The sequence below is a fragment of the Parasteatoda tepidariorum genome, chromosome 2 (genome assembly GCF_982258835.1).
Source record: "Parasteatoda tepidariorum strain Cologne lab strain chromosome 2, Ptep-v5.0, whole genome shotgun sequence".
NCBI classification, from domain to species: domain Eukaryota; kingdom Metazoa; phylum Arthropoda; class Arachnida; order Araneae; family Theridiidae; genus Parasteatoda; species Parasteatoda tepidariorum.
The window spans coordinates 45,867,120-45,891,474 of NC_141756.1; the positions used below are offsets into that span (position 1 = coordinate 45,867,120).

Below are 24,355 nucleotides of genomic sequence, written 5' to 3' on the forward strand. Positions count from 1 at the left end.
ATGTTTCGAAAAATGTTGCCGACTCTGTAAAGATTGAAAACAAAAGTAACTGAGAAGAGAAAGGAGGAGAGAGAGGAAGGGAGAGGAGGCCGAAGCTAGAGACAATAGTAGAGGTTGAACGCTCTTCCGAGCAGGACTATTTTTGTCGTCGCTGATATGTTTCAGATGGATATTTCTTATATATGTTTAGTTTAGATATGTGATGTGCTGCATTACCTTAATAAAAAAAATCAAGCAGCCGAAGCTCTTTGTGACAATTTAGATGAGGTGTTATAATTTTAATAGATCATAATATATCCATCCTGTCACGACGAGGGGGGGAAGAAAGTTTATTGACTCTCTCCAACAATTTTGTGTAAAGTGGCAATGTTTCGAAAAATGTTGCCGACTCTGTAAAGATTGAAAACAAAAGTAACTGAGAAGAGAAAGGAGGAGAGAGAGGAAGGGAGAGGAGGCCGAAGCTAGAGACAATAGTAGAGGTTGAACGCTCTTCCGAGCAGGACTATTTTTGTCGTCGCTGATATGTTTCAGATGGATATTTCTTATATATGTTTAGTTTAGATATGTGATGTGCTGCATTACCTTAATAAAAAAAATCAAGCAGCCGAAGCTCTTTGTGACAATTTAGATGAGGTGTTATAATTTTAATAGATCATAATATATCCATCCTGTCACGACGAGGGGGGAAAGAAAGTTTATTGACTCTCTCCAACAATTTTGTGTAAAGTGGCAATGTTTCGAAAAATGTTGCCGACTCTGTAAAGATTGAAAACAAAAGTAACTGAGAAGAGAAAGGAGGAGAGAGAGGAAGGGAGAGGAGGCCGAAGCTAGAGACAATAGTAGAGGTTGAACGCTCTTCCGAGCAGGACTATTTTTGTCGTCGCTGATATGTTTCAGATGGATATTTCTTATATATGTTTAGTTTAGATATGTGATGTGCTGCATTACCTTAATAAAAAAAATCAAGCAGCCGAAGCTCTTTGTGACAATTTAGATGAGGTGTTATAATTTTAATAGATCATAATATATCCATCCTGTCACGACGAGGGGGGGAAGAAAGTTTATTGACTCTCTCCAACAATTTTGTGTAAAGTGGCAATGTTTCGAAAAATGTTGCCGACTCTGTAAAGATTGAAAACAAAAGTAACTGAGAAGAGAAAGGAGGAGAGAGAGGAAGGGAGAGGAGGCCGAAGCTAGAGACAATAGTAGAGGTTGAACGCTCTTCCGAGCAGGACTATTTTTGTCGTCGCTGATATGTTTCAGATGGATATTTCTTATATATGTTTAGTTTAGATATGTGATGTGCTGCATTACCTTAATAAAAAAAATCAAGCAGCCGAAGCTCTTTGTGACAATTTAGATGAGGTGTTATAATTTTAATAGATCATAATATATCCATCCTGTCACGACGAGGGGGGGAAGAAAGTTTATTGACTCTCTCCAACAATTTTGTGTAAAGTGGCAATGTTTCGAAAAATGTTGCCGACTCTGTAAAGATTGAAAACAAAAGTAACTGAGAAGAGAAAGGAGGAGAGAGAGGAAGGGAGAGGAGGCCGAAGCTAGAGACAATAGTAGAGGTTGAACGCTCTTCCGAGCAGGACTATTTTTGTCGTCGCTGATATGTTTCAGGTGGATATTTCTTATATATGTTTAGTTTAGATATGTGATGTGCTGCATTACCTTAATAAAAAAAATCAAGCAGCCGAAGCTCTTTGTGACAATTTAGATGAGGTGTTATAATTTTAATAGATCATAATATATATATGCATCCTGTCACGACGAGGGGGGGAAGAAAGTTTATTGACTCTCTCCAACAATTTTGTGTAAAGTGGCAATGTTTCGAAAAATGTTGCCGACTCTCCCCAACAATTTTGTGTAAAGTGGCAATGTTTCGAAAAAGGGTGCCGACTCTCCCCAACAATTTTGTGTAAAGTGGCAATGTTTCGAAAAATGTTGCCGATTCTCTCCAACAATTTTGTGTAATGTGGCAATGTTTCAAAAAAGTTTGCCGACTCTCTCCAACAATTTTGACGCATTTGAGCCCCGTTAGATGACCTCAAATTATTGTATCAGAGCTTATATCACAACTCGGTGAATAACAGACATCATAAAAAATTCTAAAACCGTTCTAACAATGTCAACATAAACGAACTCTGTTAAATACTCTCTCCAAAATCTCTTGGACCTTAAATAAACTAAATTCATTTCAAAATACTTTTTGAAATTAAAATCACGTAATACTCCTGGAATCGGTTTTATAAGAATTTAAAACAACTCTACACTCTTAGAACAAATTCAAATGAAACATGCATACTTAACTTATTTAGCTTAACTGCATCCATTAAATTTCGCGAACGTCTCCTATCGCAATCCAATTTTAAAAAAGCTCATTTTGCCTTCCAAAATTCTTCCTATTGACTTAGAAACCCTCATTAAACAACGGATCAAACTTGCATAAAATGTTTGCGCAATTCCTTTAGAGCTCTAATGGAAAATATCTCTTTGAATCAGCTTCAAAGAGAAGCAATAAAACAAATTAAAACATTTTTATCGCCAAAGCATCATTATTCTACTACCTGCTTAGAATCATTAAAAGAAAATCTTGCATGCTAATTTAATGTATAAAATACTTTCTTTCGGCATATTCAATTTATAAAAAAAGAATTAAGGAACAAGATATAGTTTAAAATTATGCTTTTGTGTAACGAACTTCAGTAATTACATAAGGAAACATTTTTTAAAAAAAATTTCTTAATAAAACTTAAACCAAACATTCTATTTTTTTTTAACTATTGCGTTTTCCTATTTAAATCCTCAAATAATAACTAAATCTTAAAAAGTATGAATGCTACTGCATTTTCTATGATTCCAAATTTTTGCAAAATAAAATTAATAATATTAACAAAAAAAATATCTAAAATAATGACTGTTCTAAACAGCTTTTATTGCTCTTAGAGCAATTTATAAATTCTTTTAAAAAATTATCTTTACTGATAAAAACTTAAAACAACCATTTATTTTTAACAATTGCATTTTCCCATTTAAATCCTAGAAGTAATTTAATCTTAAAATGAGCACTACAGCATTTTCCATGAATTCAAAATTACGCAAAATAAAATTAAAAAAGTTACACTAAAAAAAATATCAAAATTAGTGGCTATTTTAAACCGATCTTGTATCTTGTTAGAACAAATGATAATTTTTTAAGAAATTTTCTTTCTTTATAAAAAAAAACCTTAAGGCAATCCTCTCTATTCCTATTTAAATCCTATTTAAGTTCCACAAATCATAGCTAAATTTTTTAAGTATGAGTACTTCTGCATTTTCTATAATTTCAAATTTATACAAAATGAAATTAAAGGAAAGCTATTCTAAAAATAATATTGCACACGAAATTATCTTTGGGTGACGTTAGGGACTCTAAACGTTAGGGGCTCTAAACGTTAAAACGCTCTACTAATCGAAGTATTGGGCCGATATTTCTCAGGTTGTGGCCTCCCCTTTATTTTAGGGGTGAAAAATTCGAATTCGTCGAAAAAAAATTTTATTTATTCAAGAACGTTGTTTGCGTCTGATTTCTCAATTTAAAATATTGTCTGCGCTAATTAATTAGCATATTTGATATCACCCCCTTTAATCATTAAGATTGAGTCCTAGAACATGAAGATCCAAACACTAAATCAAAAGATATTCAGGGTGGTCCGATTTTATTTTACTCACTGTGCATATGAATTCGCTGCACGTTTTTTGTGTTACATTTTGTGTTTTATTCTGTATTTTCTTGAATTTTTATTTTCTATTTTTGCTTGGTTTGTTTTACTTTGCATTTTTTGCTTAATTTATTCTATTTTCGCCTCAATTTTTTTTTAGTTCTCCTGAAACTATTGTATTGACTTATTTCGATTTGGCTATATTAATACAATATTAGTAAGCAGTCTTTTTCGCTGATATAATCGTGTCAGCTGAAGAGGAAATTACATCTTTTCCTATTTAGTTTTCAGCCTTTTTAATTAATCTATTAATTTTCTAAATTTACATTTTTCAATATATATATATATATATATATATATATATATATATATATATATATATATATATATATATATATATATCAGGGCTCGAAAAACCGCCCGTCCGCCCGTCCTCGGTGGTCAAAAATTCCCCACGGACAACGAATTTCTCGAATCCGACGTCCGCGCGGACGGCCATTTTCCCGTTAATGTTCGTGATACAATTTCGATTTTTGTTATTAGAATTGATGTTTTCTCTGTCTGGGAGTACTGCAGCTGTTGAAAGGGGCTTTTCAGCCATGAACTTACACAAAAGGGGCTTTTCAGCCATGAACTTACACAAAAGGGGCTTTTCAGCCATGAACTTACACAAAAACACATTACGTACTGGTCTTAAACAATAAGTGTTAAACGCAATTATGAACATCTACCTAAATGAAAAAACCTTTTCAGATTTCCGTGCAGAAACCTCTGTAAATCATTGGCTTGATTGTGGAACTGGCAAACGTCATATTTGATTCATTTAAAAAACGCAGTACGCTCGGATAAATTGACATTCCAGATAACTTGACTTTTGTCATTTAAATTATTTCATAAAAGAAATACTAGGTTACTACAAGTAACCTAGTATTTCTTTTGCTACTGTATAATGTAATCCTAGTATTTGTAATCCTAGTAACTACTAATTCATTGTGCAATTTATATATATGTTTGTAATAAATAAAAGAAAATTATATTTTTATTTATTTAGAAGCTACTGGTTAGTTTCAAAGGAGGACGGGTACATCGTGGAACAAGCCGTCCTCGGGGACGGGTAAAATTTCTGAGTTTTTTCGAGCCCTGATATATATATATATACATATATATATATATATATATATATATATATATATATATATATATATATATATATATATATATATATATATATATATATATATATATATATATATATATATATATATATATATATATATATATATATATATATATATATATATATATATATATATATATATATATATATATATATATATATATATATTGTGGAACTTCTAAAGTTAAATTAGCGTAAATAAAAGTAAGTCATACCTAATTCCTGAACCTGAATGGTGATCTCGTCTTGTGCAGCAGTACTTGTATGTGACCGTGCCACAACAATACACAACTTTACTATTACCCACACGTGGGCAGTTGAACCCTGTATTCCATTTTCCAAAAATGTCTGTGTAACCAGAGCAGAAATCTACTCCCAGCACTGCAAAATAATACAATTTTTCAGTGTATTGTCTTAATCACATAAAAGAAATTTATAAAACTTCCAAAATATATTTATATAAATTATGAAGGATCATTTACTTTTTAAATTATCTATAGGTTAATAAGTTATATGTTCTATACCAACTGCACTATTAAAAACATTTAGATTTTATCCCATGTCTCAAAAAAAACGAAACATCTAATTTAGAATTAATAGTGGACGCCTGTAAGCCGCATCTCACTTTCATTTTATTTATTAGGAAGAGGCACATTCATGCAGTACAAAGGAGAGATTCACAAGGAGATAAATTTTCTGATAAACTTATCTTACTGTATGGTAAGGATATTTTTAATAAAAAAACATGATTTTGGTTAATACAACTAAAATATGCGATATTTAATTCATTCATTTGGCAATTTTTCGGTTCATACGGTAACAGTTAACCGGAAACTCTGGTGTTCAAAATTATCGTTCTTCTTGCTACACATTTAGTAAAAATACTTTACTGAAAAGTAAATTTAAATGAATAAATCATTTTCATACCATGCTTTAAGATATCATGATAAAATCATCAAATTTTACCATATTTACTAATTTTTCAGGCATATTATAAAGCGATATTTTAATCTTAACGTTACCAAAATCATTACCAAAGCTTTTTGGTTAAAATTACCGAGATTTTTGGCTTTTCCGTAGAGCCAGAAACATGGTAAATTTTACCATGTTTTGATAGTTCTGATCATATTTTTTTTCTCAGTACGCGAAGAGTATAAAATAGCCCTAATGCTTTAAAATCTTAGCCTAGGAACCATGGTGGGAGGTCTCGTGGTTTTCCTCACCATGTAACGCAAATGTGAGTCAATTCTATCAAAAAGTTCTCCAGGGGGGCTAGTTTGCCCCAATGCTTGTTTCAGGAGTTACCTTTTCTTCTGGGTTGAGTTCAAAATTAGAAGGCATTGGAATTGAACATTGATAGTCGTAAGCGAAGAATTGGATTGGCTGTCCAGCACTGGTTGTAAAATAAAATAAAAAGAATATCCTTGCCTGAATGTCCATACTTAACGCAATATCAGAGTACTCAACCTCCTACTTGCAGACCAACAAGCAAGTTATGTCACATTTTTCTTCTTTTTTACTTAACATAACACCTATTCCCATAGAACGGTTGAAAGTACAAATAATGTAAATTATTAGTTGGTGTCTGTTTTATTATACCATGTTATACCTTAATTTTTTATTCTCTTAACTTAAATATATTCCCATTCAAGAGAAACAATGGTTGAGAACACAAATAATTTAAATCATGATTTGTTGTATGCTTTATTATACCGCATTATACTTCATTTGTCCTCTGCTTCCGTTATCATTAACTTAATCCCACACGAATGAAACAACGGTTGATGGCATAAATAATTTAAATTATACGTCATTGTCTACTTTATTATACCAAGTTATACCTTATTTTTTTCTCTTTCACCTAACTTGCCTATTCACCTACTAGAGAATACAATTGTTGAAAGCACAAGTAATTTAAATAATAAGTTGTTACCGGCTTTATTGTATCAAATTATACCTCAATTTTCCCTGAACATAAACCTATATTCTCATACAACGGTTGAAAGCACAAATAATTTAAGTTATAAGTTGATGTCTGCTTTATTGAAACATCGTTCAAAAGTAACCCTTCGTGCTTAAAATAACACGCATTCGTTCATGAACAATAATTTCGTGCCAAAAATTATCCAGAACACTGTAAAATAAAATAAATAATAGACGTAAATCAGTTGAATAATTTGTGCCTAACAATATTTCTCGATAACTTTTATCCACCATCTTTGAAACCAATAGCAAGGAAGACGGGAAAGGAAACATTTAAATGAAGTTTGATTCCTTTATGTAACTTTTTGATTTGTCAACCAATCACCTTTCTCTTCTTTCTGGCAATTAAACAAGTTTTGACGGTTTCTATCGTCTCATCCACAATAGTGCGTTTTTCTTTTTTCTTTTCTTAAATACACATTTGCTTGACCCTAATTCGCGCAAAGATGCTAGAAGGGTTTCTTTAAAACTAATCAATACGAAATATCCTGTTTGTTGGTGATTTGATATATAACTAATTACAATTTCTGAAAGTATTTAAAAATTTACTGTAACCATAACAATTTAACTATATTATCTTTATTGTATTTATTTTTAGAAAAGTTTCACATTTTTTCACAAAGTTTTTCACAGCCTTCATTTTAAATAAATTGTTAAATTAATGGCTTAATTAACTTGAGTTAATACTTAACTGACTAATCTCTAAACTAACTTTCCAAACTATTTTGAGTGAAAATTACACAAGCCTGCGAAATTGAACTTTTTGAAAAATACAAGACAAGTTATTGTTGATTTATATGTTATTTGATGTGCTGATTTCGAAAATGACCTTCATTTTCCCCAATCACATCAGGATTTTTTATAAAATCGATATTAATGTTTTTACTAAAATCCTATTTGGAAAGGAATTCTCTCAAATAATTTTGCATGCACTATCTGGTAACTGTTCTCTTCATTCATTTTGATCTATGTAAAATTTAATCTTGTGAAAGAAAATTGATTTGTGAGCTATCAGCTAATTTTTTATAGGTTAAAATGAATAAAAAATACTGTTACCAGACAGCAGAAGTCACCTCTGGTCAAGAGAAAAACAATAAGTTCTTTGTGTTCAAACTTTTTACATCAGTTTCTAGAAGAAAATCACCAACATACCATTTTAATTTGTTTTTATTGAGATAATTTACGTAAAATTGATGATTAACCAAGAATAACAAATATTGTGTATGTGTATATGAAAGTTTGAAACAAAAAACAAAACAAATAAAACAAGCAAAAAAAAATAAGAAAAGTTTCTATTTAAGTATATACTCGCTTTCCTCTAAAACTTATTTTTGATGATCTTCTTTTATGCTTAATCTCAGCTTTATCCCGAGCTGTCATCCAGCTGTAGTCAGCGAGCATGTTCTTGTCCCATCTTCCTTGATGTTTGCGCTAAATATCTCTGATATCTTGATGGAACCTTTCCCCTTGTTCTTCGCTAACTGCTCCTAAATTTTCAGGGAATAAGTCGACATGTGAGTGAAGGAAATGCATTTTACACTCATGGAGCAACCCAACGTTTTAAATTTGTCCAGCATTTTCATTACAACTTCCTTATAATCAGGATCCTTGTAATTAGCTAGAAATTCACTGACGACATCTTTGAAAGCAACCCACGCTTCTTTTTCCGTTTCTGTCATGTTAGTCTCAAATTCTTTATCCTTCATGAGTTTACGGATATCTGGACCAACAAATATTCCTTCTTTCAACTTAGCTTGGGATAAAAATGAAAACTTTTTGCGCGGGTATTTGAAACAATTGCCATCTTTTGGAACAGCCTTGACAGACTACTTCATTACACCTAATTTTATATATAGTGGAGGTAATAATACTCTTTTCGGATCAACTAAGCTGTTTCGAATTACGTTCTTGGTGCCTGGGGGGTTAAGATTTTGTCTTTTCGGCCATTCTTTTTTGACCCAATGTTGAGTCTTGTCACGGCTGTCCCACTCACAAATGAAACATGGGTACTTTATAAATCCCCTTATTAACCGAGAAGCATGGAGATAACTTTCAAATCACCGCAAATGTTCTAACTGTGGTCGATATATTTTATTTCGTTCAGGGCGAGAGCCAGGTTTAGATATTAGTCTTTGATTTTTTCGGTTATACCCACGAACATGGCAGGAACAAAAATAACAATAATCAAAGTGGTTTTGGGGCTCTCTCCACGTCATAGGAATTCCAAATCTTAAAGCAGTCTTCTTTCCTTGATGCCATAAGCGTAGATCATTGAGACACTGAACACAAACTTTATGAGGTACCCAAGATTTGTCCTGTTCTCCGAGTTTCACGTCAAAATATGCCAGATAAAGTTGTCTTACACACTCTGAAATGCTCCTCATGCGATTTTTAACTACACTATATTCGCCGCATGTATAACAAAAGTCATCTGGGAAATTTTCACAATGTCTTGAACTCAAAGCCATGTTTCACGAAACGCACAGAAAAAAGCAAACTTTAAAATGACTCCCTATTACGCTTGCTAGTGTTTCTGAGAGGTCAGCGGACCTAGATAAGGATTCTCGCGACGCTATTGGTAGAGAGAGATTGCTACAGAGAGAGGGACGGTGACAGGAAGTAGTGATTGAGGGGTACTTTTGTAGATTTGACTAAAGTAGAATGCTGGTCAGTCAAGAAGGGAAGAAATTCAAAAACAAAATTTTTTTTATGGTAAATGTTCATAAAAATTCCAGTAAAATTGAATTTTTCTAAAAAACGTGACGTGATGGACATTTTTCATTATTATTTTCCATTTCAGCACCAAAAAATACATTAAGTTCAGCTATCAGACCCCTTGTATTTTTTTCATCGCAGGCCTGTGTTATTACTACGCGCACATACTAGCTATTGATTTAAATTAACTATGAGGTTGAATTAATTATTTCAAAAAACGAGATTCAAAATTAAATTTTCGGTTTTCCCTTTCTAATCAATAAACTTACTATTTTCACAAAAATATTCACATATTAATATAGTTTAACATTTTTAGCCTCCTACTAGTATTATTTTAAGCGAATAATACTTTAAACATAATATTAATAATATTTAAACCAATAACATGTTCCATATAAGTTTTTATAAGATATACATTTTAGTCTGAAAATTGTATTTTATTTTTATATCTTGCAAGCAAAAGTATGGGATAAGAAAATAATCCTCAATAAATGAGGTAAAATAATCTTTGAGGTTATACCATAATCCTCACAAAGGAAACAAAGATATTTCGTCGAAAATAAGATGAAACTCTATAAGGATTTGAAGAACAGCCGCCCATTGTTTGTTTTATTTCGATGTTAAATTTAAAAAGTAAAAAACAATGCTAAATTATGTATTTACAGCAGGGAATTTTCAGCATTATCTAAGAAAATGTAAAAGGCATTTGGAAAAAATGCGTAACTCAGTATTTTATAATGTAAATAAAATTAGATGTTTATTTCAAAACAATATATTTTATGGAATATTCTCTGGAGTACTTTCGAAATAAATACTATTATAAAATTTAAACTTCATATACGTAAGAATAAAATTTTAAAAAATGCGAATTCAACAACTCAAAATAAAAGTAGGCGGAAGGCATTTAAAAAGATGCTTTTTAAAATCCATGGAATGAAATAATTTAATTTAATGTAACTACAGGAATATTACATATCATTTGAATGATTCAGATTTCTGAGGTCTACATCATTCGACTTGGAATGTCACCACATTTTTATTTCTTATTATAAAATGAAAGGAGGAAGATAAGGTAAAATTGTCTACAGCTACATATCCACAATCTATAGCTTCATTTATTATTGGCTTCATAAATGCAGCTGTAATTGAATAAAAATACATCTGCACAGATGCATTATTTCTTTCATATTTTCAACTACATGCAAGGAAAATCAACTGCAATAATGGACAATGGCTGAAACTATTGCCAAAGGTAACGTGTATGGAACGGCAGTGATATTTTTTATTAAAAAAAATCATGGATCTCACTAGAGAATAATTAAACAGTTTGTTAAAAAAAAATTCCTTAAGAATTTAAACAATTAAAAAAAACTTACATTAAATAAACAAATAGAGGGAAACTGAAATTAAAGACCAATTTTATTCATAGATTAATAAGCAGAACTTATTTTAAGAAAAAGTATGAAGTTAAATTAAACAAATTTTGTCAAGAATATTTTTGCAGCACACCAGTTTCACTTATAAAGCCTGGTCAAAACCTCAATAAAAAGCAAAAACAAGGAAACAAAACTCAAAATATTTGTTACACGTGTTTTATGAATATTACTTTTTCAGCGAAGTCAAAATATTTTTACCAAATGTTTAAAATAAACTGTCAATTTGCTTACACAATATGTTTATAACGCATGGGTGAAGAAATTTTGTAACGAACTGACAAACAATTTAGTCTCATTTAATATTTCTGCAAAATAGTATACAAATGAGATTTTTTAATCTCGATATATAATCAGTCTCGAAGCATAATCAATCTCGATACATAGTCAATCTCGATATATCAATAATCGTATAATAATGTAGAGCCGTAATCTTCCTTAACCTTGATAAGCAAATTGATTGCATTGATACAGTGAGAAACAAATTATGGTCTAAACTAACAGAATACGCTAAAATTTACCGTAGTTCTAGATCTAATAGAAACACCAAAAAATTCCGTAATGTTTATCAAATCAATGTGACAAAGAATTTCCTAAAAAATTAACAATAAAATGCTATTTTATTACGTTAGACAAAATTTGCGAAATATGGTAATATTTGATAACTGTAGCATGATACGTTAGAGCATAGCATAAAAACTAGTTCAGTTAAATTTACCTTTCAGTTTTGTAATTTTTACTGAATGTGGTAATAAGAACTACAATTCTGAAAACTAGAATTTCTGGAAACCAGAAATTTTGGTTTCTGATTCTGGTAATCAGAATTTCTGGTAAACCGATACCATATCAGCGGAAAGGTACGAAATGAATGGTTTAAGTACCGTGTATTGTGTTCTCATTCACCAAAATTATGGATTTTTTACTAGAATCGACATTAGGATAGAATACGGTTGTAATTTTACTCGAATTTCTTCTCCGTATATTGCTTCACTTTAATATCATAGTGCGTAAGCAATTGATTCAAGGTGATTAAAAATGTAAAACACTATTCAAGTAAGAAAAGCAAAGATTGATGTCATTTAGTTTCATTTAAAAAAAAAACAATAAAAAGTTGTAAATTCATGAAAACCTACCTTCATGATCATGACTTGATAGCTCTTTAACATCGATATCACCCATTATTTATGCAATGAGAACTAATCTTTCTAACCAGTAAAACTCTGCAATTGTATTTATTTTCATTTCTTCATTGCCTTATGCATTGATATTTCACAAGATATAGAAACATTTTTTTCATTCTCTATTCCTTAAAATAAATATTTTGAAAACTTTGTAATGAATTTTGGGTTCTTATTTTAAAACTCTAGAATAAAAAGTATATTTTGAATTTAAATTTCAAACGTTATAAATTATTTAAACCTTAAAAACAGAAATTCTTGCTTTTTGAAATTCTTGTAAAACATAAAATAATATCTCTTTTTGCAATTTTCTTTTTTATTCCTTCCTTCTTTATTGAAAACAGTAGCATCTGAAAAGAAAAAAAACACTAATTAAATATAAATGAGAACTAAATATTTAGCATGAATCTTAATTGTAAGTAACATTTAAAAAACATTATTTTTTTAATAAAAATAACATTTAACACTTAAAACGCATGATTGATAACGCATTATAAATATTAATATTGATACATAAGATTTCTATTTTGTTTTTTTTATTACAGATGCTGCTAGTCAATTTTACCTGAAATTAAAAATATTATAACAATGCTGCAAAAATTGAATTTCAGAAGAAACATTTCTTTGCGCTTTTATTTGTTATTTATACAAAATATTAAAATATTCCAAAATGTCGTTTGATAAATGTACTAATAAATGAATTATCAAAGTTCATAATGAAATTAATTTAATCCTTTTAAGTATAGCTTTACAAATTGTTTATGATTAATAAAAAATGTCTTTTAACATTAAATAAAGTCACACTACTTTACTTTTTTACTGTCAAAATATTCCTTTCCAACAGCAAAAGTTACTGTAAAAACAAATAGTCAGTTTTCTTGTAAATACGTAGCTTTTGAAAAATATGCAAAAAATTCACGAGCAAATATTATTATAGGTCGTAACCCTAATGAGCTTAAATTATTTGTTGTTATTAGACTAGAACGTCATTCTCAAATATTTGCAATTTATTTGAAAGTTAGTTACTACTCTAGAATACGTTACATAAACAAAAGTAAAGTTAAAACTGAATGAAAACATTTTTATCATCTACGTTTAAAAATTATTACAATCTAGTTAATAAAATTGATCAATTTTTAAAATATTACAAAACATTTTGTTTTCCATTTTAATAACTTTTTAAACCAAGTTAAATTTTAAACCAATTACTTGAACTAATTTAACCGAAACGAAATTGAACTATTAAGTACATTGTTAAAATACATTAACATTTAAAATAAAATGGATTCTTATTTATAAAATGCAAATCTAAGCTTAAAATATAGAATATGGTTTTTATGTATTTTAATGTGAGCGAAAATAATGCATTTCACTAAGTTTATTTCCTTTTTTACAACTATCCTTTTTTTACGATTTTATAAATATGAGAGAAAAGAATTTTTTTATCTTTTTACGCCATAGAATCATAAATTTAAAATAGATGTGTTTACACTTCCTAGTATATATTTGCTTATTCCAAAAAGAGATTCAATTTACAGTCAGAAATAACTTAAAAAACTAAATCTATTCGTGTTCGTAGTTTTCTCAGTTTCATTCCTTTTGAAAAATATTTAAGATTTCGATATGTACTTTTTATTCCCAAAAGTGTAGTAAAAATATTTTTGGAATTCGGATGGTGCGAAGTTTCTGATATAAAACCTTACACGATGGAGAAAAATAAATGATTCGTATTTTCCCGCTTTCCCATTTTACGAAACGGAAATATGATTCAATGATTTATCCTTTATTTTTTTTTATAGCCTTTGCTTTTAAAATTCACTTTGAACAAACAATTCAGTTTAATTTTGTTTTAAGTATTTCATGATTAAATCAAGTAAAAGCGATTTTTTTTTTGTATCAGTTAACGAATATTTATTTTCTTGATCTTTTAAATTATACATCCAATTTAACAATAAATAAATCTCATTTACTTAAATAAAAAAAAATTTTTACCTTCAGAACAATTATACTAAATTATAAAATAGCACATGGAGGAAAAAAATCTGTGGTAAAATTACGGTATTGGATGGTAATGACATGGCTGGAATATAAAACCAAAACTCTGGTTATGAAAGCAAAAAATTCGATATATATAAACTATATCTATTCATTTAGTAATTTTTCCGGTTATATGGTAATAGTTTGCCGTAATTTCTAGTTTTCAAAATTAGAGTTCTTATTACTTCACTTTTAATAACAAAATACAAAGCTTAAAAGTAAATGTAACTGAATAAAGGGTTTTCTACCTTACTCTAAGCTGTCATGATAAAATTACCAAATTTTACCACGTTTACCAAATTTTTTCACATATTAAAACACTATATTTTACGTTTTTTACCAAACCCATTACCAAAGTGAGTAAGTTAAAATTATTGGACTTTTTAGGGTTCCTCTACAGCCTGAAACATGGTAAATTTTACTATATTCGGGTAGTTTGATTTTTTTCTCTCATTGCAGAATTATGGATGACGTAATTTCAAAGTATAGAAGTTGTGTTAAAAAAGAGTAACTTAAAATCTTCATCAGTTAGATATTCTTTCCTTAACACTAGGTTGCCTAAAGAAAATCTTTTTGACTGTTTTTAAACTGCTTTTTTCATTTGCAAAAAATATACAAATAATAATGCATAAATTAATATTTTCTTTCCAAGTGAAGTAAATTTTTTTATTGTTAATATTTACTAATAACTTGTTATATAAATGTAAATAATATTAAAAATATTAAAAATTATTTAAGCAAAATTTATTTACACATTAGTTTCTTTCAAAATGCAGTCATTTTGACTGCTTTTGGGCAATATAGGTATATACTAAGTTTCAGTCTTTCTAGTGTTAATATTATTGTAATATTTTATATAATAATTTTTCAATAGATTTTAATCTGATTTTAAAATCAAAAGGAGGCTTTGGTTCGTTTTATCCTCATTTATAATTAATTTTTTGAAATGAAAATTTTCATAAATAGTTATTAAAGCACATAGCTTCGATTTTATTAATAATTATTAAGACTAACTTTAAAATATTTTAAACATCGTCTTAAATTATTAAACATCGTAATTATATAAAACAGTTAAATCTCTAAACTTTTTAATTTAAATAGTTGAAATATAAAATTGTTTACGAACTGGACTTGGTAGATAGGGTGGAAGTAAGTGCGCTCGTAAATGCTGTTGTAAAAGTCAACGAAGGGAATTGATGATCATTTATTACCTACCTACATGTATTTATTCGAAAAGAGAGCTAAGCAGCACTTCTAGTTTATTTAGAGCTCACAGATATTGCGATTCTTGTCTAGTACTTGACTTTCCTCATAACGGGCGAAAAGGGAACAATATTTTGTTTCCTAAGGACTCTAGATTTACCTTAGGCAAGATACCTTTCTCGCTATTAGATTTTGTATATATTATAAGGCTGAAGTTATTATAGTAATAAATGTCTCCTGCACAAATGATTAGTTGATTTTTCTGGATTTCCCTTTAAAAATCAAATATTGTATGCAATTGTTCAGGATCAAATATTGTATGTAATTGGGTCAAAATATTAAAATAAGAATCCCGAACAATGAAATAATTTCTTCTAAAAAATTTTTATTAAGTCTATGACTTTAGACTAAACCTTAGAGCATCAGAAAAGTATTGAATGATTGTGTTTGTAAAATTTTAACGCATGGATGTTTGATAGCTTCAGCAGTTTTAAGGAATAATCGTAGAAGTTATAGTTAAATACAAAGTATACTTCATATTATAATTCAAAACAAATGTTAGACGTAAGACAAAATTAGTGAGATACTTAAATCAGAATCGTACAGTGTATAAAAACTTTGAAAAAATGAACTCTCTGAAAAAAATTTTATCTAATAAATGAAATTTCTCGCAAAGAGACTGAATCTTAATAGCTCTAAAGTCTTATCTCAAATATGTTAATTAATTACGTAGGTAGTTTTAAATGAAAAAATACAAAATTTAGTTGAAATCAGTCGAATTTTATGTTATCCAATTTTAAAAAAAGTCGTATACTTAAAATTTGATTTCTGGAGAACTGATCAACCTACTTCAGTCTTTTTTTTATTATTTTTCTTTTGAATTACACGCTTTTGAAATAAAACAAAAATCGCGACTACCACCTCCATATTTTCAGGATAAAAAATTATAATCCGTCAAAAAAAGTGTGTTTACTCAGAAAAAATATGTGTTCGTAACATAAAATATCATTTGCACTAATTTAAGGCATATCTCATTATCTAAGGTAATGCATATTCATATACAGCTGCATATTTAAAGTTAGGCCCTCTAAACATTAAAATTAAGTGTAAACACAATAATTGGGTCAAAAGTTATTCAGGGTGTTCACTCTTTATAATAATTCTGCGCACTATACATCTGTGTTCAAAGAAAATAACCCAATTTAAAAATATGCCCACTACAGAAATTAATTTTATACGTACCTAGTGATAAAGCTGAGACAAAAATGTAAATTCGAGTACTTATTTAAAATATATTCCATAAAGTTTATGATAGTTTCAGTTTCTAAGAGTTATGTTATGACAATACAATTCAAACTTAAAAAATATTTTATAGTTTAACGTCTTTTTTTCTAATAAAAAAATGTAATTATGATATTCGTCTACCCATGCCTACTATTTGCTAGAAGAAGTTTTCACTTTCTTCAATGACAAAAATTATATTAAAAAAGATTTTATATAAAATCTTATTATCGAAGAAATGTTTCAAAATAAAGAGAAGAAAATAAACTCATCCATAGTATGTAACAGGAAATAATTATCATAATGACTTTCATTTTAAGTCTTTTTTTTTAAAGTTTCATTCATTAGTTTTATTATGGAAATTTATTTTATCCCGACTAAGAAAATGCGGGAATTTTTTTGACACATTTCGGCAGAATTCCATGAATTGTCTTTGTAAAGGAAAAATTTGCAAAAAATGTCTTATAAACTGAGTCAAAAAATATCTCACTATTTAATGAATATTAATTAGAATTAAACAAGAGAAGGTCACATCTGATTAATTAATTAGGTATCTTTCTTAAATCAGATAAAGGTTGTCACTATCAAAAATATTTTTTTCAAAAAAACTCTATTTGATTTTTTTAATAAAATTATCTTTCTATTGAATACATTAAATATTCTTTTTGTTCTGAAAGAGGAAATTTTTTACTAATCTTTTCATTTCTCTATTTTTTTCAAAAAATTTTTAAAAAATGCTAACATTAATATTAATAACGATAAGATGAAGGAAGATAATTCCTAATTTCAAGTATATGGTTTCGTATTCATTTCCATCGTACAGAACAACAATCCTTTATTTAATTTGTTGCTTGGGTATTTTCTTAACTTTTTTGACGTGGAATACGCATTACTGTCACACACTATTATATAATAAATGTGTATGTTAGCTCTAGGATCCACAATTGCTCAGTGGTTAAGACACTGAATTGTCATTGTGAAAAAACCGTGGTTCAATCCTCGGAAGCAATTTGAAGTCCCCATAGCTTCAGATCGATGGGTGCCAGCTTGTCTTGGACATAAAGATGGCTAGTGCGCAGTGCTAAACACATTGCTGCAATAATGCTCTTTTGTAAAGAAATTATAAAGCCTAAGCCTCCAATTTTTCTTGGCACACAATGGGTTGTTGTGTGAATGCTTCACTTAGTTAAATCTACGTTCAAATTTAAAATGTCTAATATGTTTGTACATGTAGTTTAAACGAATCAATTTTCAATTTTTATTCTAATTCTATAAGTTATAAGTTGTAATTAACTTTATTGTTATCCAAACTACGCGAAATAGGAACGATTAATTAAAATTAGGAAATCTATAAATATCAAAAGAATCTTCGTTGCTATGTTTACATTTAACTGATTTAGGTTTCGTTTTTCCCCCAGCCGAAAGAAACTAAACTACGCTGAAAAGGCTCATATTATCCATCTGCTGATTTAGTTCTTTAAATATTAAAACATTTTAGTTTTGTTCAGTTGTAAAAAAAATAATTGTAAAATAATACTATAAATAACTTCTTGACGAGAAACATACGTTTTATCAAAAAGTCACTGTCTATTATAAATATAATAGTTAAAATAACTTGATAAAATTATCATAATATAGCATTCATAAATAACATAAATAAGATGATGCATAACAACCATGAAATATATAGTTATTTAGCAATATTTTTGCACTTAATAAATACTTTGAACAGTTGAGATAAAAGAAAACAAAGAGACAAAGATAAAAAAAACGAGATAAAGAGAAAGTTGAGATAAAAATGAGATGAAAAGAACTCACTCCTGTAATTTTGAGATACCGCCAATTAATAATACGTTGTCGATGACTTCATGTTAAAATTACGAAAAAAAACTTTATTCCGTGTCTTTTCGGTACATTTTGAAGCATAATAAGAAGAAAATGTTATCCGTACACCGCAACCTTCAAAATTTAACTAAGAACTTACCTGCTTTATATTCTTTTAAAAAATTAAAATTTTGTGATTCAAATGTAATACCGTGTAGTATCTAATTCAAAACAAAAGTATAAAATGCGTGCCTTGTATGCATAATCCTCAAACAAGTTAAAAGTATTTTAATTCCGCTTGGCAAAATATTAAAAAAAAAATTGGTATTTTATTTCGGTACTAACTTAAACTACAATGGGAAGAGTGAAATAAGCTTATTTATTACCTAGACCTACTTTTAAAAGAAAAATCCACTTTATTCTGCTTTTAAAAAGGAAAAATCAATTCAAAATCTCTGTACTTATCTCTTGAACTATATTAGCCGCATTTCACTTAAAGTAGATATTATTTTTTAAAACAACTATATTTTTTAAAGTACAGAAATATTTCAATCTACCTATAAACCTTCTAAAACTAAGTTCAGAGTTTGATAAACTCTATTCTTAAACACAGTTTATCAAAATATTCCTTTTGGATAATTAAAAAGAATACTTCTGGGTCATTTTTATGTATTTGGTGGATTTGATAAAAATTTCTTTTTCTCTTCCTTCCTTCAGAGAAATAATAAACTTTGAACACTGCGAAACATTTTATTTAATAACTCAAAGTGAATTTCTGACATTATAATATGAACGATTGCGTGTTGTTTGCAGTAGTGCATGCTTCATAATCTGATTTTTAAGTTTACATTTATTTATTTTTCTTCTATTAAATTCTCCGCAATTCAAATTGCTTTTAAAATTGAAATGCTTTTTCTGAAATGAAATAAATTCCAAGAGAGCTTAAGATGGAATAAAACAGTTTTACAACAGATTAAAATTCCAAAATGATTCCTACGAGAACTGTTTTGATTAAAATTCTGTTAACCAAATTTTTATTTTTTTGAATCATTAATTATTTTTTATTGCATTTCTCAGTCATGCAATAATAAAATTTAAAAGCGTAAAAAGTACTTCAAATTCTTTACTGAGAAAAATTTAAATTTGGAATTAATAGTTTTAACCCGAACAAGGCATTTTTTAATGTAATTATTAATCGAAATATTTTTTTAAAGATTCGCTTATTAATTAATTATTTTATGAACAAATTAATATAATATTAATTTGATGAAATCTATGGATAAATCATTTTTTTTATTTTGTAGAATGTCACATATTTAATGAAATAATTTTAATGTTTTATTCAAAACTTTATTTCTCAGTATAAAGAAATTCTCATTTCAGCTCAACTAGATGCCTTAAATAACATCCTCATAGGTAAATCATGTCGACTAGCCTGTGTAGAAGTCAGGGAACTAGCCTTGCATCAGAAAGGTTCTGAGTTCGAATCCCGGGTAAAGCATGGATGTTCTTTCCTACTCTGTAACTATCTGTCCTTTCTGTGGGAGCAACGTTGGCCCACCTTATATGGTGACTCTGAAAGAGTGGTCAACAAATATGCCCTTCAGATGCCCAGGTGGCCATTGGGAAGAAAAGGTAAATCATGGCATTTGTAGATTTAAAAGCTAATCAGGATCAACACACACGCGTGATGTCGCTTACAAGTACCCAATTAAATCTTATTTAAATCATATAACCACTTCACGTCTTAGAGTTGCAAGTACCAAATGCAAAATATTTCTATTTTCAACCTAGTATGCTTTTACTTTTTTTTGCCATTAAAAACTTTTCAAATCCCTTTTCGTTTTCACTTTAAAAGCTTTGATTACCATTTCAACTTTCTAAACAACTTACATTGTTTCGAAGCTAAAATTTTAAATTAATTTAAATATTATCCTCTACACAAATACTCATTCAATAAATGTGTTTAAAATCTATGAGCAAAAAAATCCCTCCACAAATTTTTTTGTCTTTAAATCATTTTTTTTTTGCCTCATAATTTTCAGGGCATTGAATCTAAGAGCCCTAAAACAGGTTTATACTAATTCATCAAATGATTCCGATTATTTTTTATTAGATAGATTTAATTTAGATACGTTTTTTAAAACTTTCAAACAAGTAATCTGTAAATTTATTATTTTTAAAAACTATAATTTACCATGACGAAAAACTTTTTACATCTTTTAAATTCTGAAGTCTTTATGAAGTCTTTAGTAAATGAAATTCAATATTTTGAATATTGCATCTTCAAAAAGTACATAATGATAGTATAAGAGTCGAATACTTTTTTCACAAATGTTTAGGTATTTATTTTTTAATGAAAATTTTAAAATGTAAGACATGCCAGAAATCCTTTAAATCTTTCAGAAACTCGTACAAAATTTCAAAGATTTCGAAATTTTGCATTCTCCTATCTTCGTTTTATATAATCTATATGTCTTTTATTAAAATAGTTGCAATTTAACTTTATTTTTATTTTTTATTAGTTAATTTAAACAATTACTGAAATTTTCAGAGTTGTCCTATTCATTTTTTACCCTATTTAATAAATTATCCATATGCAATATAAGTACTTATTTCACATGAAGCATATTTACATGAATTTATGTTAATTAACTGTGAGTTTTTTCGTGTAAAGCAACTTTCTTAAGCGTACCATAAGATATATATAATATCCTTCAAGAATGCTATTAAACATTACATTTTAAAATATTCACGAAACATAGATGTCTAAACATACGGGTAAAAAATTTTAATTCGCACGAACTTTTTATCAATACAATATTGAAAATATTTGAATATTGTAACGGAAAAAATAACATTTTTATGATAGAATTTGTGATTCCAAATTTGAATAATAAATGAATATTTTAAAAATAATGTGTATGAAATTGCTTTTGCATAAACCAGTGGTTGCGTTCAAATTTTTCTTTAATTATTACTGAGGAATACATTTTTATTTGTTTTCTGTTTGATACAATACCTAATCTTGGATATATTCACGTCACTGATTTCAAATCTGAAATTGGCTTATCTCTCCAAGCTATCGATATTTTAAATAACATTTTTAGTCCATTTTTTGTCAAAATTTACGAGTTTAAAAGCTTTTTATATAGCACATGAAGTTGCATAAATGTTGCGACAAACTTCTAGTGTATTTAGTACACATCATCAGGATTAAAATAGCATAGTAATTCATATCTGAAAATGTTTTCATACGCCACTAGGGGCGTTTTCCGATTACGAATTGTTTCTTTTGTCAAGCTAGTTAACTGCTTCTTCTGAACAGCTCATAATGCGGAAGTAACCCTATATATAGGGTCAGATCATATAGGGAGGCAACATCGACATTTACAGGCATGAGATATTATGCAGTTTTGATCCTGAGGATTTGCCCTAACTTTCCTAGAATTTTGTCGCAACATTTACGTTATCCTCTGTTATATATAAAATTTTTAAATGTGCGCATTTCGACTAAAAATAGACTAAAAATGTCATTTTAAAAAAATCTGTAGCTTTAAAGTCAAAACTAATTTCAGATTTGAAATTCCCACACACAAATTAGAGAAGATCAATTATTTGCCTAAATGCAACAAAAAAATGGTTCCCCAATGTAATCAATGATATATAGTTTTTTTTTTCAATACAGTGTTATCGCGTGTCAAAGTTAGTCCTATAATTCTCATAAAAATAGTTAATAATTTATTATGAAACTCTGCCACGAAATGGTACCTTTTATTCTTCGCGATCATTTTCGAAAAGTAAAGTTTGAAGATAGCTCGAAGAACAATTCTGAAACTTTAAAAATATCTTTGAGATCTTCTGTGTCTCCTCCCACTTCAATTTGCGTTAGTATAGATTTCCAATAACTTTTATTCACAGCACGAAGTATCTAGAAATTCAATAATCTGGAAGAGACTTCCTCGGATGTACAACTACGAAAAGTCACAAATACCTCCCTCCATTAAATTTTCCCGATGAAAGAAAGAAAATATTAGAGGTTAGCGCGAAACGACTTTTTGTTCTTTGCTGTTATCAACAAAATGATCTTCTTTTTTTTTACCTCTTCGATATTAGAAAAAGAAATAAAAAAATGAGAATGGTTTGGAATATTTTGAAATATGAACTGTGGAACAAAATGAGTATTCATTGACGATAAATGGAGTATGGAATTTTTAGTTTTAGATGCAGTGACGAGAATAAAATTCGATTTTATGTTTTAATGATAAATTGTCTTTGCGGTCTTGATAATGGGTTTTTCCGACTGGAAGAAATTATTAGATTTTAATAAAGCATCTACATTCGATGTGAACAATTTCAATGCAATAACTTTTGGTATTGGGCAGTTTTAAATAAATTCAGTTTTACCACGAATGTTACTTGTAGGTTTTTAAACTACTCACCAAATCGTCTACATTTTTATATTTGATGGAGTATTTAGAAATATTCATTTTTATTGGTATTTGCAAATAACAAAATATAGCATTATTGGTTATAATGAAACATTGAAACGAGGAAATTTTAAAAAGAAATTGATAAGTCAGTTTGAAGCTGTTTCATCAACCGCTCACTTTTTTGCCACAGAAGTAGAAATTATAAGATTTTAACAAAGTCTCCTTTAAAAACTTACGTAATAACAGATTTAAAAAAATAATCCATTGAAGCTTTATTATTAGTTATTTTGCCAGTTTTTCTGTTTTTTTTAAGAAATACACCCTAAAAAGTCTTAAAAAGATTTTTCATTTTTTTACTCGATCGTACATTAAAAGATACGCATTTTCGTGAATATTTGCAAATAATTGAATATAGCTTTATATGAAACTATTCCAAAATTTAATACAACTACCATTTTTAAAAGAAAATGAAGAAAAAAACGTCAGGTTTATTGAAATTTTATATATTTTGCGATTCGTCAAAATTGAGCAAAATTACGTTGCATGCATGCTATAACGTAGAGCCCCGAAAAACGGGACAAAATGCTTGACCATGGTTGAGTGATGCGTGCTCAGAAGGAGCAGGATAGGGGGGGGGAGGGAGTTACTCTTTATAAGTGTGCTTGAATATCGACTTTTTTTATTATACACGTTTTGGGAGCCGGGGTATCCTGGTTGGTAGGGCAATGGACCCATGTCCAAGAGGTCATGGGTTCGATCCCCGCCGGCCGAGTGGTGTAATCATGGGTTCAATCCCCGTGTAGTAAATTCTGACTGATGCACGTTAAATCTGTCGAGTCACAAAATCCTCTACGGTCCCATAATAATTCATACCTATGGAGATGCTGATCCTGGCGTTTTCTTGTCTTCTGGATTGGTTCAACATAGCAAGACTACGATGTTGAACATTGGTAGTCGTAAGCCCAAAATTGAGTCAGCTGTTCAACGATGGTTATAAAATAAAATAAAATATACACGTTTTGAGCCGTGGTGGTTCAGGAGATAGAGTGTTCGCCTTTACATAATGGGAAACCGGGTTCGAATCCCAGCGATGTCTGACCAATATGAATTCCACACTCAGCTCGGTTCATAAGAATTCCACTAACATTCTAGAAGAGCGAAGACTAAATTGACCCATACTGATCCCCAGCACGGATCAATTTAGTAGTCTGATGTAATGAACATAAACTGCGCAGTGGAGTAAATGAGAAAGATGTCACTATGTTCGGACTACTAAGTTGCGCAGTGGGGGGGAATATGAAAGATATCATTACGTTTGGACTACTAAAGGATCAAATTGCTTGTTTATGGTAACCCCTGCAGAGTCTCTCTTTTAGGAAGT

General features: G+C 29.1%; 1 protein-coding gene across 1 annotated transcript in view; it reads right to left on the bottom strand.

Moving 5' to 3' along the window:
• The window catches only part of LOC107452552 (uncharacterized), a 60,099-nt gene that overhangs the window by 10,856 nt on the left and 24,888 nt on the right, over window positions 1-24,355 (bottom strand). Inside the window, exons 2-3 of the mRNA XM_071177476.2 lie at window positions 12,152-12,546; window positions 5,103-5,268 (exon numbers count right to left, since the gene is read on the bottom strand). Coding sequence (XP_071033577.1) covers window positions 5,103-5,268; window positions 12,152-12,197 — 212 coding nt within the window. The 5' untranslated portion in view covers window positions 12,198-12,546. The remainder of the gene's footprint in view (window positions 1-5,102; window positions 5,269-12,151; window positions 12,547-24,355) is intronic.